Raw genomic sequence first — 17445 nt, forward strand, 5'->3', positions numbered from 1 at the left:
ATTCCTCTCTGAATCTGCAGAAGTTTTTCCTTAGCTCACGGCTTTTCAAGCGTAGAACGAAACGATGAAGCACAATACTGTATTAGTGGAACAAAGGTTGTGTAGTAGGCCTACCTATATAATGTAGAGTACTTCTGAGTTTATTTCCCACGATGGCCTGCATGCAGTATCAATGGCCTGAAGAAATTTATCTGATTTTAGCTTTAATTTATTGAAATGTGGCCTAAAAGTTAAATGTTTGTACTTTTACTTTTTTTTTTTTTTCTTTCGCAAGTTGCTTTGCGTCGCACCAACACAGATAGGTCTTACGGTGACGATGGACAGGAAAGGGCTAGGAGTGGGAAGGAAGCGGCCGTGGCCTTAATTAAGGTTCATCCCCAGCATTTGCCTAGTGTGAAAATGGGAAACACGGAAAACCATCTTCAGGGCTGCTGACAGTGGGATTCGAACTCACTATCTCCCGAATACTGGATACTAGCCGCAATGAAGTGACCCCCGAGTATAAAAGTTGATCTTCTAGTGCAATTTCCTGTCTGTTCAACTTGAGTTGTGGCTTTATCAGGTTTCTTCTTCTTGTGACAACCACAGCCTTAGTTTTCAGTGGATTAAAATGCAGCTTGATTTTGGAACCCCAGTTGAACAGAATAAGTAGTGTGCTGTGTTCGCTCGAGTGTTTAAGTCGGCGTCATTGTCAACCTTGATTAACAAAAGTGTGCCGTCAGCGTAAGCAACAATCTTGCAGTCCGTGGGAAGAGGTACTTTGAGGACATCATTGTACAAGATATTCCAAAATCCTGGGCTGCAGGCAGATCCCAGGGGGAATCCTCTGTTGATGTATTTAGATGAAATTGCTGTTCCATCCTGAAGTTTCACTTTTCTGTTGCTGAAGTACGTTTGAGTGATTTTGTACAGATTACGTGGGCATTGCTTTCCCTTTAGTTGATACAAAATTTTCGGCCACCAGGCGTTATCAAATGCACCAGTTATGTCTAAAGAGATTAATAAGCCTGTTTTTCACCTTGAGAAGATGTTCTGAACCCATTCAGTTGGATAGAGAACAGCATCTTCAGTAGATTTTTGTGGGGTAAAGTCGTACTGAAATTGGGCTAATAGACCGTGACGAAGCATGCAGTACATAATTCTGTCGATTAAGAGCTTCTCCAGAATCTTTCCTAGAATTGGCAGGAGGCAGATAGGTCTGAAAGACTTAGCTGTAAACTTTGTTAAGGTGCTTTCTTTAGGAATTACCTTCACTACTGCAATTTTCCAAGAGGTAGGGAAATTATTCAAAGATAGGCACTTATTGAACAGTGTGACAAATAAGGATGGAAGACAGAAGTGGATATTTTTTACTATGTTGGCGGGTATGCCATCCCAGCCTGGTGTTTATTTTGTCATTTTGTTATAGAATGATTCGTTCAACTACTTTGTGTGAGAACAATACGTCATCAGCTGTATCAGGGGGGATCGTGGATGAGATTCGCAATTCTCTGTGCTTCTGTATCCTCTGTTTCATGTGGGAAAAACGAGTTTAGTAGAGCATTTGTGGTACTGGAAAAGGTTGTAGCGTATTCATGTTCAGCCTCTATTGAGGTTAGGTTACTGAGATTTTTTGGCTTCCTGGTTAGCTTCTGAACAAATTCCCAACGTTTGGCTTTTGTAGGGATTGAACAGAATTCTTTCCAGCTTTCAGATTTTCTTTTAAGGATTAAGTTTTTGTACTCCTCTTTGACTACTAGATAAATATTGTAGTATCTCTGACGTACGACTGGGCAGCAACTTCGTTTATATCGCCTATCACAGGCCAGTATACGTTTTCGCATAATTGTCAGTTCTTCATCTCAACGTAAGTTTTTACACTGTTTTTGAGAAAGTTTTGGCAGATTTGCTTCTACCAGTTTGTTTATTGCGTCAGTTATTTCTCTACTATGTAGCCTAATTCTGCAGCAGTGTTGCAGAAAGCTATTTCTTCTGCTATCCTTGGTAGGTTTCTTTTGGCAGCCTGTTGGAAGTGAGATAATTTGACATTTCTTGTTCTATAAGTCCTGGTTGAGTGATTATTAGCATTTAATGGCAGTATTTCTGTAGTTGATTTTAAGGGCGTTATAATTAAAGAGTGGTCAGAAAGTGTTCTTACATCACTAATAATAATAATAATGTTATTTTTTAAATAATAATGCTATTTGCTTTACGTCCCACTAACTACTTTTACGGATTTCGAAGAATTTAGTCCCGCAGGAGTTTTTCAACGTGCCAGTAAATCTATTGACACGAGGCTGACGTATCTGAGCACCTTCAAATACCACCAGAATGAGCCAGGATCAAACCTGCCAAGTTGGGGTCAGAAGGCCATCGCCTCAACCGTCTGAGCCACTCAGCCTGGCTGGTCCATCATTTACGTCCTAATCGTAGATAAGAGGGAGAAATGCTGGACTGTATACACTTATATCTAAATAACTCTGTATCTGTAAGTCAGTTTATTGCTATTGTTTAGTATTGTTAAATTAGAAGAGTTGCAAAAGTCATAAAGTAGGCTGCCCCGTGCGTCTTCTAAGGGATTGTTCGAAGCCCCATGCCTAGCGTAAATCCCCGGTGATTAGGAGTGGTTTCCCTTGTAGCTAGTCACATATCTGTTGAAGGCCGTTCAGATCCGTGTCAATGTCTCGTTTTGAGTCAAAGTAAACGTTGCATATGTATAGGTCCTGTTGGTTAAACGTGGTGCATATAACAACCCTGTCAGCAGTGCAGTATTGTGAGAGTAAGGCCGCTATTAGCTGTGTGCGACTAGTGGCGCAACTAGTTGCCAGAGGATTTAAGTACCGGGCGATCAGTGGCGCAACTTGTAAATAATTGCTCGGCTCATACCGGGGAATAGTCAGTTAAGAGAATGGTGTCCTACGAAGAACTTCTTCTTCTTGCTCTTCTATTAGAATGGGAGAACCGAAGGGTTAGGAAAGTGCGGAAACATCCTATATTTGTTTCTCGGTTGACTAGAGGATTATATTATACATTGTTTGACGATCTAAATGAGGATAGTTAAAACGGAAATCATTGATAAATAGATTCAACCTATTCAATACAAAAGAATAAGAAATGTAGTAAATTACATTCCCATTTAATAATAAGTAGAAATGGTACCGGTTTCGACCCTAGTCCAGGTCATTGTCAGCCGATTAAAACATGAAAAACAATGCATAGGAAAAGGAAAAGATTAAGTACACTCCGGATCAGTAGAAGAGGCAATATAAATTAACGGGGGTAGACACTGTAAAACTCAGAAGAAGTAAAATGCAAGTCACTCAAAAGAAAACAGTGCGCAATTCTCTGAGCGGCAGCATGGCACACGCAGCGCTAGGCAAAGTCCCACAATGTTTACGAATAGCGGAGAACGGTTAAATCAGCCAGTTTTTAAACACTGTGACTTGCATTTTACTTCTTCTGAGTTTTACAGTGTCTATCCCCGTTCATTTATATCGCCTCTTCTACTGATCCGGAGTGTACTTAATCTTTTCCTTTTCCTATGCATTGTTTTTCATGTTTTAATCGGCTGACGATGACCTGGACTAGGGTCGAAACTGGTACCATTTCTACTTATTATTAAATGGGAATGTAATTTACTACATTTCTTATTCTTTTGTATTGAATAGGTTGAATCTATTTATCAATTATTTCAATTTTAACGGTAATATTCTTCAATACGGAACAATGAAATTTTTAACTCTAAATGAGGATGACAGTAAATTTTTCAATTACCTGCGCATGTCAAAGTCGTCATTTTACGGAATGTTTGGCCACATAAAAGAAGAAATAACGGGAAGCGACACAGGACTAAACAAGTGTTTCCTAGTTGAGCTGTAATTCATTAATATAGCCATACAATGGATCAATGGTACTTGTAAATGTAAACGATTATAGAATTTTTATGGGTATTACATATTTCCATATAAGAATAGTTAACGTTTTATAATACTCACATACCGGGCGAGTTGGCCGTGTGGTTAGGAGCGCGCAGCTGTGAGCTTGCATCCAGGAGATAGTGGGTTCGAATCCCACTGTCGGCAGCTCTGAAGATGGTTTTCCGTGGTTTCCCATCTTCTCACCAGGCAAATTCTGGAGCTGTACCTCAATTAAGCCCACGGCCGCTTCCTTCCCACCCTTTCCTATCCTATCGTCGCCATATGACCTATCTGTGTCCGTGCGACGTAACGCCACTAGCAAAAAAAAAAAGAATATAATACTCACCTAGAGTATTATTCTCACCTACGGGTTTTGCTTCGAATTCTGGAATAAAGTTCTTTAAAATGCTGTTCCAAGAGTTCAGTGTTTCTATTTTGTCCGTGTAAGCTTCAGTTCTGGAATCCCAAGTGACCGGTTTTCATTTTACCTCAAAAATGGTCTTCAGTATTTATTTGACTTTCAAATAATTTTGCCATCTCCTTCATTTGCTGTTGTAGTTTATTTGATGTCTCCATGTTCAATACATAAACTATCACAATACGTAACATATTCACTCTACCACAACACGAGGCCAAACAAGGTAATGAAGAAAGATAATTGTTAGGTGGATCGCTGACTCAATTGTGTTCCATCGTCCGCATTACGTCAAGCTGGTGTGTGAACACGAACTTGAGTGACGTTTCCGTATGCGCGGGGAGGTATATCGGGCGACTAGTTGCACCACTAGTCGCCCACGGCTAATAGGCTACATTTACTGCAATGCCCCGTCACGCAGTTGAGCGACTAAAAGTTGCCAGAGCAGTTGCCGGCTCACATGACGGCCGGCAACTAGTTGCTCAGTTGCGCCACTAGTCGCCCGCGGCTAATAGGCTCCATTTGATCCAATGGTCCATGACTCGTCAGAGCAACTAGTTGCGCCACTAGTCGCCCATGGCTAATAGCGGCCTAAGATGATGTTTTCTAATTTTGTTACGATTGCAGCTCCAATCCGTTCCACGGGTGTGTTCATTTTCATTACGTGGATGTAGAAATGTTGTCCAAAACCTAAAACTCTGTTATTTCTATCGTTTGGTTCCTGAACAGATAAAATTGTTTCTTTTGTTATGCTTGAAATTTGAAATGAGTTCTTGGGTAGGCACAACTGATTTATGTAAATTTTGTTGATAGACTTGTCCCCCCCCCCCCTTTTTTTTTTTTTTTTGCTAGTGGCTTTACGTCGCACCGACACAGACAGGTCTTATGGCGAGAAGTTGGAAGTAAAATATTAAATATTTTCCTATATATTTTACTAAACTTTCAATACGGACAAAAAATGATTTTCATCACTTGTAAGTTGGAAGGAAGCGGCCGTGGCCTTAAGGTACAGCCCCAGCATTTGCCTGGTGTGAAAATGGGAAACCACAGAAAACCATCTTCAGGGCTGCAGACAGTGGGATTCAAACCCACTATCTCCCGGATACAAGCTCACAGCTGTGCGCCTCTAACCGCACGGCCAACTCGCCTGGTGATACACTTGGACTACAGCCATAGTTAATCTGGATTTTATGATAATGAGTATTTTCTGGTATACTGTACAGGGCAATCTAATGACGTAGCAGGATGCTGGGAATTTAATTCTTGATGGTGCCCAGTTACATTTCTTTGGTTTTGTAATTTATAGTTAATGCACTCAGTATTTTTGAGCAGTCACGAAAGTTGTGAGCATCTGAGCAGAACGAACAGCACTGTCCCTTATTACAGTTTGTACAGAAATGTCCATAGCCCATGCAGTTGTAGCAGCGTATCATGGAAACATGTTCACTAAAGTTGCATCTCGTGTATCCTATGTAGAGCTTCTCGCATTTTTGGAGTGCCTGGTAGATTGCTGGACTGACTTTTGTAGTTTGTACTGCCATCTCGTGACGTTCTCATGAAACATAGTGCTATGTCGTCGGGATTAGCGGAGAGAGTACGCTTGATGACTGGATTCTGTTCCGCTGTGGAGGGAATTACTTTGTTCTCCGGGAAGTTAACCTCAATTCCATGGATAATAATTCAGATTCTTTTGCGTGATATTCTTGCCTTCAGATGGGGATTATTTGTCTCAATTGTGCTCACTATTGTCTTGCATTCATTTTCATTTTGTAACTCAAGCACTACTTCCTTGTTCCGTATTTTCTTGATTTTGTTTACCCCTATTTTAAATGAATTTTCTTTCGTGAAAGACTGTAATAATCTTAGTGTCCGTTCAGAGTTTTTTGGTGATACAACGACCATATGTTCAGCTGTTACTGCTGTGATGAGATTATTTGGCCTCGATTGCACTACCTCCGAGTAAGTGGCTTGTTGCTTAGCTGACTGCGTTGTGTTGGCTAGCCTTGTGATCTCCTCTCTGAAGGTGTCCAGAGTCTTTTTTAGCACTTCTACTGAAGTTAACACTTCTTCACACCAACCTCTATTCGTATGTTTATCTGATTTTAAAACACTATTAATAAAGTTCACTTTGTTTTCTGCACAATGATACAGTTTATCTACATTCACTGCCATCTTGTCTAATCCTCTAAAAGGTTCTCTATAACACAGTCACAATCATAGGAGAATACCTCACCAGTCAATTTCAAAGCCATACTTGGAAAGTGTAGGGGTAGGAAAAAATAAAATAAAAGAAAACCACAGTTTGTCTTTGTGCGCAAGCATGATATCAAGCATGGCAAACTCTCTTTTTTTTTTTTTTTTTTTTTTTTGCTAGGGGCTTTACGTCGCACCGACACAGATAGGTCTTATGGCGACGATGGGATAGGAAAGGCCTAGGAGTTGGAAGGAAGCGGCCGTGGCCTTTATTAAGGTACAGCCCCAGCATTTGCCTGGTGTGAAAATGGGAAACCACGGAAAACCATCTTCAGGGCTGCCGATAGTGGGATTCGAACCTACTATCTCCCGGATGCAAGCTCACAGCCGCGCGCCTCTACACGCACGGCCAACTCGCCCGGTGGCAAACTCTCACCATGGCACTGAAGGTTATTGACACCCGCCCTGGAGGAGTCTGCCGTGGAAGCGTTGCAATCAACATGCAGCATAAATCGGAAACATTGAACACATTTTGTGTATGTGCTATATATCAATTCAATTCTTCGGCTATCATATCTTTTCTAACCAGTGTTACAGGAATCTGGTGGATTTATATCGTTGATAGAAAATACAAATTATATAATAAAGAATATATGGTGCCAAATTTCTATTTTTCTGTATGATGTCGGCGGCAACACCAGCAAAACAAATGCCACCTCCCTGGAGTGGAAGTATTGTTAACGTGTTAAACCAGCTACATTCGTCTCTTTCATATTTACATACAGTACTTGCTAATGCAAGGAATTTTCCTCCCCTCCATAGCTGTATTCTCCTTACTAGCAGTAATATTTTCTGCTGGCCCTTGACCAGAGATGATGATGATGATGATGCTTGTTGTTTCAAGGGGCCTAATATCCAGGTCATCAGCCCCTAATGTTACGAAATGAGACGAAATGTTATGACAATTTAAAAAATCCATAATCCACCACTGTCCAGAATTCAAAAACGTGAGGACAAAGAATGAATGGATGTGAAGTTAAAACAATCAGTGGATCCGACCTGCAATGCCCCACATTCTCAGAAACTAGCGTTAAACAATAGTATTACTGACCAAGGAACTGCTTCTAAAGCACAATACTGAATCGATGATGCTCGTAGTCGAAACGGGTCCAAAATCCAGGTCATTGGCCGCTTGTAATGGTACTTATAGCTAGGAAAATAGAACCATGCTGTTTGTCATGTTGCAGTACTAATCAAAAGTAGCGTAGACTCGCGGTATTCCACACATTATGGTAGTACTCACAGGTAATGAACTTTGCACATGTAACACAGACCTATGGTTTTTTGCACACTGCAGCGTTATTTACAGGCAACACAAACCTAAGGCGCTCCTCACATAAGTGGACTAACCACATGGACTCGCACTATCCCGTGGTGTTCCTCACACAGTGGGTATTAAGCATAGGCAAGGCACAACCATGGTGTCGCTCATCCCAGGGTGTTGCTCATATAGGGGTATGAATCACAGGTACTGTAAAAGGCATCCTGAGCCATACACTGTCGATACTAATCACAAACCTATTTCGTACCTAACGTAGTAGTACTACGCGCAAGTAAATGCGACCCATGGTGTTCCCTGTGTGATGGTACTAATTACAAGTAGTCTCCATGGTTCTTATTTGATCATCCCTTGGTTGCCCCTTTTAGTCACCTCTTACGACAGGCAGGGGATACCGTAGGTGTATTCTTCGTCTACGTCCCCCACCCACAGGGGGTTGTGTATTTGGTCCGCGAGAGGTATTTTATTTCCCTCAAGTCCGCCGGCAAGCCGGTTAGGACGCCCCTATCCACCACCTGCGATGCGCCACATGGAAGTATCACCTCTCCCCCTGCTATGCCAACGTAGTAGGTCCGTTGCTTGACCAGAGAAGACCAGTTATCAGTCAAGGTTAGTGATAGTATGGAAGGTCATATCTGAGAAATGTTTATCTCGCGAGTGCTCCATATGTAAACTTAGGTCACTTTGGGCCCATTCAAACCATGACCACCTTGATACGATGCTTCTTTGATCACATTGAAGAACAATATGTTAGTGCCATGCTTTACATATTTATCAGGGAAGTTTTGCCAGTAAATGAGTGTAAAATCTAAAAATGTTTCTTGCAGAAGCTCAATGTACTCTCACTACAGGATAGGTGGTTTCTCACATTGACAATAATGGACCTGAAATACTGTATAAAATCTCTCAAAGAAATTCTATGACACGTTACCAAGAAGACGCCATGTGACATCAGTGCATGAGAATAGACAGAACATTATGAGAAGATTTTATGTGGCCATATAACAATAACATAATAAAATACAATGAAAAATCACCAAGGTTAGGCCTAAAAAACATTTCTAAACTGTGTTATGAAGTAACATGACATTTTAAATATCATCTGTAATAGAAGGTAGAAGGATACAGTTTACCAATAAGGAGTTGTTGGCACCAGATATTTTAGGAACATTAGATTATTGATCGTTACATTTACAGATAGAACTTCACACTAATTTTGTGGGTCTTCCAAAAAAAAAACAAAAAAAAAAAATGGGGCATTACCAAGTTATACTACATGCTGAAAAGATATCTGGACTGTTGGCCATAATAATTTAGTACACAATAGTATCACTTGACAAATTATTTTCTAGGGCTTGAAGCTGTATTCAGAATAATTTAATCAACTTTCATGCAGTTTAAAGGGATAGGGACTGTAATACATCAGTATTCAAAAACACAAGTTCTCTTCCCACTACAAAACTTCATTAAAAAACCTTGCAAATAAACATATTTTACATCTTAATGTCACCAGAGCAGAGATGAAAAAATGAAGAAGAAAAATCTTGTTTAATTTTGAACATTTTCATATGAAACCTGCATACTATTTATTATTCAACAATTATTTAGACTGGATAGCAACAATCTTGTGAAGAGGAGTAAGCTTCTCTTCACAAGATCGTTGCTATAAACTAATTACCAAATCATCTTCACACTGTAAGCTAATAATATGTTCGGTACTTTTAATCAGCTGAAAAGAAAACACAAACATGTTACACAGACCTTATCAAATCCTTTAAAGCCTCCATGCAGATGAAAGTTGGGGCGATTTACTGATAGTTGAAATTGTTGATCGCCGATTTTGAATTTTCCGTCACGTATTCTGTTAGCAACACGTCCAACAACGGCTCCAAAGTATGGATTATTTCTAGAGCGATATCCTGGAAAATTAGAACAATATGACATGCCAAACTTAAAAAAACAAAAACAAAACTGTTTTAGCCTGTCATTTAGAAATTAGAAACTTCCCTTAAGAAATGGTGACTGCTTGGATGGCTGTAATAGCTTGTTTGTTATGCTGTTCAGTGGTATTATCTTTTTTTTTTTATCTTGTGGGAGAATTTAATAATAATAATAATACAGTAGAGTCTCGCTCATCCGACCTTCGCTTATCTGACATTCCGTGTTATCCGACACTGGTAGACTTAATTTGAACTTTTGGTGGAGACTAAATTCAGGCACACCCGCTGTGGAGGGTGCGACCATGGGACAAGCACTGGCCTGACCGCTGGCGGTAGGACAGTTTTTTTCTCAAGGATAGGTGCAGTGAGTCTTCGGTCATTGTTCATTGTAGTATTGGTTGGTTGCGGATGTTGTAGTTTTCATATCCTCTGTGAGTATAGCGAGTAAATGGAAGAAAGTGATTGTTTCTATGGAAGACAAGTTGAGTGCATTAAAGAGACTGGACAAAGGGGAAATTCTTCAAAATGTGGCTTCAGATTATGGATGTTGGATGTGTTACAGTGGGAGACTGGAAAAAAAGAGAGGGAAGAAATTTAAAAGTGGTGCTCTACCAGAGCAGAGAAAAAATGAAAAATATGAGTACGAAAAAGTAAGTGAAGCACTATTTCTTTGGTTATCTCAACACCGGGAGAAGGACCTGCCAATATCTGGCCCCATTCTGCAGGAAAAGGCTGTGTATTTCCAGAAGGAGTTTAATGAAGGGGACCCTAATTTTCCTGCCAGTGCTGGGTGGCTTGATTGGTGGAAGAAACGGTAGGCATTAGGCAGCTTAATAGAAAAGTGTCTTTTCGTAAGACATCTCGAATGTTTTCGTTCAATACTGCATGTACTGTACCATTGAACTGATAATTCAATAAACAGAGTACCGTAAAACATGTCATTGTTTTAGTACTAGAGTATAGCCTTCCTGTTTGTTTCAGTTCATTTTCAAAGTTATTCTGTATTATCCGACATTTTCGGTGATCCGACGTACTCCAGGTCCCGTTTAGGTCGGATAATCGAGACTCTACTGTAATAATAATAATAATAATAATAATAATAATAATAATAATAATAATAATAATAATAATAATAATAATGGACAACAACAATCAAGAATAGTATAATTAGAAGATATCTGGATAGGAACACAGTTAAGGAGGAACAATAGTGGTTGGTTACAGGAAGATGGAAAGGTGCCATAAACATCGCAAACAGCAGGAGTTGGACAAGGGAAATGGATGATTATGATGATGATTATTATTAATAATAATTAGAATCCACAAACTTCTTATGCTTGTCATAGTAGGAGGAGAGGCAACACAGACAGGTGGATCCTCACCGGCTTGCTGGCGGACTTCAGCAAAATAAAAGTAATTCTCTCAGACTAAACAAACTTTTAACTACACTGACAACATCTCTGAAGGCGGAAGAGGATTACAGACATCCAACGATGGAAGAGTCAGAAGAACTATCCACTGTAGTATGTCAGGTAGCGTCTGTACTCCAGGTTAGGAGCAGTAACCAACAGCGTATGTACCCTATTTTAGGGGAGGATGAATGGAATTTTGAAATTTACAATTCCACTTTTAAGAATGGCGTGAAAAAATTAATTTCCCCCATTTAAAATTCTAAATGCATGATGGGAATTTCTCAGGAAATAATTACTCCAGTAGGTGTCGTCTTATGTGGCACAACTGGGACTATGGATTCCGGAGAACCCAAACCAGCATTCAAGACTGAGTCAGAGCATTCTGAAAACCTCTGTCAATTCACACCCGAAAAGAAATATTTCCTTGGAACATTAAACACAAATTCACTTATAAAAATTGGAAAACTAAAACATCTATTAATAATGTTATATTGAACACAGAATTTCTATTTTGACAAGACAGGAAATACAATTCACACATGAGAATGCAACAGAACATAAAAACTATTGCATCTTTAAAGGAAAACTAGGGAGTGGTACCCTCAAGGGAGCCTGTTAACCCCTAGATGGCACGTCTCCAGGTGGCAAATAGAGGGCCCACAGAAATGTGCTCTGATTCAAACACATCGGAATTGGACCCACAGACCAACAGGCAGCCCAATTCCTGGGAGGCTTAATGAAATGGTGTATGGCTTTTAATGCCAGGAGTGTCTGAGGACATGTTTGGCTCGCCAGGTGCAGGTCTTTCGATTTGACACCCTTAGGCGACCTGCGCGTCATGATGAGGATGAAATGATGATGAAGACGGCACATACAACCAGTCCCTGACAGAGAAATTAATCAAGGATGGTTAAAATTCCCGACCCTGCCGGGAATTTTTTATTTCTTTTTTTAATTTTATTTTTTATTTTTTATTTTTTGAATCAAACCCGGGAGCCCTGTGACCAAAGGCCAGCATGCTAACCATTTAGCTATGGAGCTGGACGGGAGGCTTAATAATACTGGGACACACTCTCTTTTGGGATCATAAATATGGAGGGCTCTTGTTCAGGGTAATGAGTGAAGACCTCAACGGCATCTGCAGTGGTGAAGATAGGTTTTTGGTACAGTGTAAATAGCTGAAGGAACAGCCTGTACTCAGGTTCAACATGAGTAAAAGGTTCCTCATCATCAGTGAGAGCACAGAAGATGGACTTCAGTACAGCAGAGCTGATGGAGGAGGCAGCATACTGTCCAGGATTAAGTGGAAATTTCCTGATGGAAGGCAGCAAACTGAACAGTACCACATAGTGGAACATGAGGATGGACTTCACTAGTGGCACTACAGTGGATGTGGGAAGCACAGCTGTAACAGCCTCTAGGTTCCCATACTGCAGCACAGAAAAAACAGAAGTCCTACTGTGCTAACGTTCCAAAACATTCAATATGATTATAGTTAGAGTTAAAGCAACAGCCCTTAGTTCAGGGCATCCCTTAAGTGGGGAAAGGGTACTGGTAATCCTCCCAAAGACAATATATATATAAATATAAAATAAATAGTTTTGTCTGTACATTGCTCAGAATATAAAAGGAATAGTATTTCTGTACCAGTTGTTTCCACAGCAAGAAGGAAAAGCAATTTTTAATTTTTCGTGTTCTCTGTCTGTATGTATGCGTTTCACGAGAAAATTTCATGACAATTGGTATATAAAGTCAGGGAATAAGGCACTACACTTCAGGCTATGAACAATTTTATTCATGCAGTGTGGGGCCGATGACCTTAGATGTTAGGCCCCTTTAAACAACAAGCACCATCATCATCATCATCTCATCATGCAATGTGAAATGGTAGTTTTAGAGGAAGGCCTAAATGTTATTCATGGTACTATTGATGAATAATACACAAACAAAAGTTATGAAGAATACAATTTCTGATCATTTGTGTGTTATACAATTTTACCGTACCGGCTTTTACAACAGGGATATTAAAAAATTTAGACTTTTGTTGTTTGGTTCATATCAACACCAAGCCATGAGAAAATGGGAGAAAATATAATTGAAATGGGTATGTAAAGTCAGGGAATATGGCATTACAATCTAGGAATTTTTTCATGCAGGGTAATATGGTAGTTTAGGAGAAGGCCTTAAATTTAATTTAATTATCTATGTTGATAGTGGTCTTATCAATAAACACTACATAACTACAGTTATACAGAATACAACTTCCAATCATTTATGTCTTGCACACTTTTACCGTATACACTATGATAACAGAGATATTCTTGAATTTAGACTTATGCTGCTTACTCCATAAAAATGCCAAGCCTCGCTAACATGGAAATATCGTACAGAAATATGTAAATTAAAAGTCCACCTCAGGCAACACAACAAATGTTGCTTAGAAACACAATTAATGATACATGTTCCGACCCTTTTGGGCCTTCTTTCGTCTCAAAAAGAATATAAAGTTTATAGAAAATATCTAGAGAAAAAACACATTAAAAGTATATAAAAAAGAATTGATCTTGAACGGTCACAACTATATCATAACAATACATAACAAAAAAGAAATAATAATGTATACATATAAAATAAGAGTTATGTCTGTACCACCGCCATCTCAATCTCTATATACTGCCTGCTCTGTGCCACGAGAATTGCGTTTACAACGACACTGCAGATGGCAGCACTTACTGCATCCACAGCACATGTTGGTTAAATGAGAGTTCGTCCATAACACCAATATAAAATATAAAATAATCCTTAACATGTTACTAATTAAGAAGATAATGCACATACAGAAACTAACATTTCATTTATTTGAGCTTAGATTAAGATATAGAAATGTAAAATATATAAAATCTTACCAATTACACTAGATATATTAGGATCATCCCACTGTTGCATGGTAAATTAAAAATTCAGAATTTTCTCGACACGAGTAACGGGGCACCTTTTCCGTTCCTTTCTTACTGTTATTTACCAGCAGTGAACACACAATTTTTTCTATCACTACTCCGCTGACCCTTTCCTCATGACCAGATTTCAGGATACTTACTGCAGTGCCTGCATGCATCCATCATGTCATTATATCAATCACCCAATCTAATTGCATTAAACAGAGCTTCTATTGCGTCTCCAGAAGTAAGAACATAAAATAACCCATTCTGTAACAGGTAAGATACACATTTCACAGTTAGCGAGACAGCAGCTGCCGTCTCATTAGTCAGACACTTCATTTTAGTTTTGATTCCAACTGAATTATTTTAACTTGATGAAATCATCATTCCACCATTGTAGTATTTTTATCTGCTGGTGAACAGAAATGCTCACAATCTGGAGTGTATTCTGAATGTGCTGAGTTCTGTCAGTGACATCATAGAATGCAAAAATTTTGTAAATTGAGTCCATGAAGTACACTGTCGATTCCACGTCTGAAAAATCTATACTTGTGTTTATAAACGGGCATGGTTTTCTTTTTATGAAGCGAATAGCAGCAGTAACCGCTGGGGAAATATTTGCACAGCAGAAAAATAATCTTTTCCAAATTCCTCTGTTCGATGTGTTTTTCATAATACTGAACAAGCTTGAATGTCAAGTCACGTAAGTATCTAGGTGTTAATATAAGGAAAGATCTTCACTGGGGTAATCACATAAATGGGATTGTAAATAAAGGGTACCGATCTCTGCACATGGTTATGAGGGTGTTTAGGGGTTGTAGTAAGGATGTAAAGGAGAGTGTATATAAGTCTCTGGTAAGACCCCAACTAGAGTATGGTTCCAGTGTATGGGACCCTCACCAGGATTACCTGATTCAAGAACTGGAAAAAATCCAAAGAAAAGCAGCTCGATTTGTTCTGGGTGATTTCCGACAAAAGAGTAGCGTTACAAAAATGTTGCAAAGTTTGGGGTGGGAAGAATTGGGAGAAAGAAGACGAGCTGCTCGACTAAGGGGTATGTTCCAAGCTGTCAGCGGAGAGATGGCGTGGAATGACATTAGTAGACTAATAAGTTTGAATGGCGTTTTTAAAAGTAGGAAAGATCACAATATGAAGATAAAGTTGGAATTCAAGAGGACAAACTGGGGCAAATATTCATTTATAGGAAGGGGAGTTAGGGATTGGAATAACTTACCAAGGGAGATGTTCAATAAATTTCCAATTTCTTTGAAATAATTTCTGAAAAGGCTAGGAAAGCAACAGATAGGGAATCTGCCACCTGGGCGACTGCCCTAAATGCAGATCAGTATTGATTGACTGATTGATTTTCATATGGTTATAAGTGTTTTCATTTGAACGAGTATGTTGTCTCTCTGGAGGCGATAAACATCTTTCCTATATTTGGAGGTGATGATGCCATTGCTGTAATTTCTCTGTCTGGGAACTGGGATCTCACATTTTTTATCAAATGGTAATAGTCAAAACTGAAAAGAAGTATGCGACTGGGATCACATGGATGAGTCACACAGGTTCTCACTTTTCCCTCTCAAAAATGTTTAAACATTAGCTCTATGACTGTCAGTCAACAGCTTTAATCATTTCTGTACTAAAAGAAACAGATAGGAGTCTTCTAAGCCTTTAACGAGGAAGTAGGCAACAGGAATAGGGAACTTTTTTGAAACTCCGTTTAAAACATAACACAACAGTTTATTCACGACAGCAGGAGATTTTCCAGTATCTATGCCTTGAGCACTGACCACACAAACAAACTTGTCACTGGTTCGGTCGTAGAAGAGCCGTTTGATCGGCAATCACTGTTACACTCCTCTTTGGTGGTCTGAGAGTTTTACTTTCAGGTCTAAGTCTTTCACTAATTGGGAAATCCTGACACCACACTCAACATTTTCCATTTAAGCTACCTGTCCAGAGTACTTTGTGATGGAGCTAACACTAGACCACCGGGTGAGTTGGCCGTGCAGTTAGGGGCACGCAGCTGTGAGCATGCATCCAGGAGATAGTGGGTTCGATTCCCACTGTTCGCAGCCCTGAAGTTGGTTTTCCATGGTTTCCCATTTTCACACCAGGCAAATGCTGGGGCTGTACACTAATTAAGGCCACGGCTGCTTCCTTCCAACTCCTAGCCCTTTCCTATCCCGTCATCGCCATAAGACCTATCTGTGCCGGTGCGACGTAAAGCCACTAGGAAAAGAAAAAAGACACTAGACTAGGAGTCCTCCCTTATTCGTAACTGTTAACTGTTTGGGGTACTATTCCCCATGCCACATAGTACCGTGTGATTTGTTCTGACCGTGCAGATTTTATCTTGTGAAAATTGTGGATTTGATCTAAAAGCTAAAGGGTCTTTTGGTCATTATTAGAGCCCGGAAGTTAGGCAAAACGCCTTTTTTATCTGACTGGATATATTGAAGAATCAGATAGAAATATGTTTTTGTGCATTTAGGAAGTGTAGAGACAATTTTTATTTTTCCTTTTTTTGCCTATTTTGGCTTTCATTGCCTAGTTTAAGATTTAAAGCCTTTTTTGCCTTTTTTGATCGTGAATTTTTTTTCTGCGATTTACACATTTTAAAAAGCACATAATGAATCTCCGTACACCGAAGACAAAAAGGTTGCACAAATTAAATTTCATATTGCCGTCACAAATATCTATTTAGAATATTGTTCCCTGTAAATCGTTTATTTGTTTTCAGGCATTCGAAAGCTTATTTTCTCAACCTATTCATTTAACCTCTGTAAACAGCAGAACCTTCATTAGTGAAAGGATTGCACAAGCATAATGAATACCAGGAAAGAGAGAGGATGAGGGAAGTACGTCTCTTCCCCTTCCTCACACCCCTTTTGCTGTGACAATGTGTAATTACCCAGTATTCCCGATTTCAAAATGATAAGATAATGCAGAGGAAGGGAGGAAATCACTTCTGTCTAACAGGTCAAAAATAAAAGAAGCTGTTAGTCTACTGTTGAACTTGTTAAAGGCAACTCGGGTGTTCGCGCTGACTTATTTATCATGCCAAAATTTTCATCGCTGCGTGGTAAATTACATGGCTATGTTCGCAAATTTGGATACTCTTCTGTAAAATCTGTAAAAAATCTATTAATCACAAAAAAAAAGTACTTTATAACTCAACATTTCACAACAACGAAACATAAGTCTAGGTTAAATATTGTTGGCCCTAAGATCAATTTAATATCAACAGCAGTTACAACATTCAGCAGGCAATCTCCGTTTTCCCTGGAGGAAATCACTTCTTG

The 17445-nt window shown here is 39.4% G+C and overlaps 1 protein-coding gene across 1 annotated transcript in view; it reads right to left on the minus strand.

The window, feature by feature from the left end:
- Window positions 1-17445, minus strand: part of LOC136856930 (galactose mutarotase) — a 141333-nt gene that overhangs the window by 94937 nt on the left and 28951 nt on the right. The window contains exon 3 of the mRNA XM_067135193.2: window positions 9605-9762. Within this exon, the coding sequence (XP_066991294.1) occupies window positions 9605-9762 (158 nt within the window). The remainder of the gene's footprint in view (window positions 1-9604; window positions 9763-17445) is intronic.

The sequence above is a fragment of the Anabrus simplex genome, chromosome 1 (genome assembly GCF_040414725.1).
Source record: "Anabrus simplex isolate iqAnaSimp1 chromosome 1, ASM4041472v1, whole genome shotgun sequence".
NCBI lineage: Eukaryota > Metazoa > Arthropoda > Insecta > Orthoptera > Tettigoniidae > Anabrus > Anabrus simplex.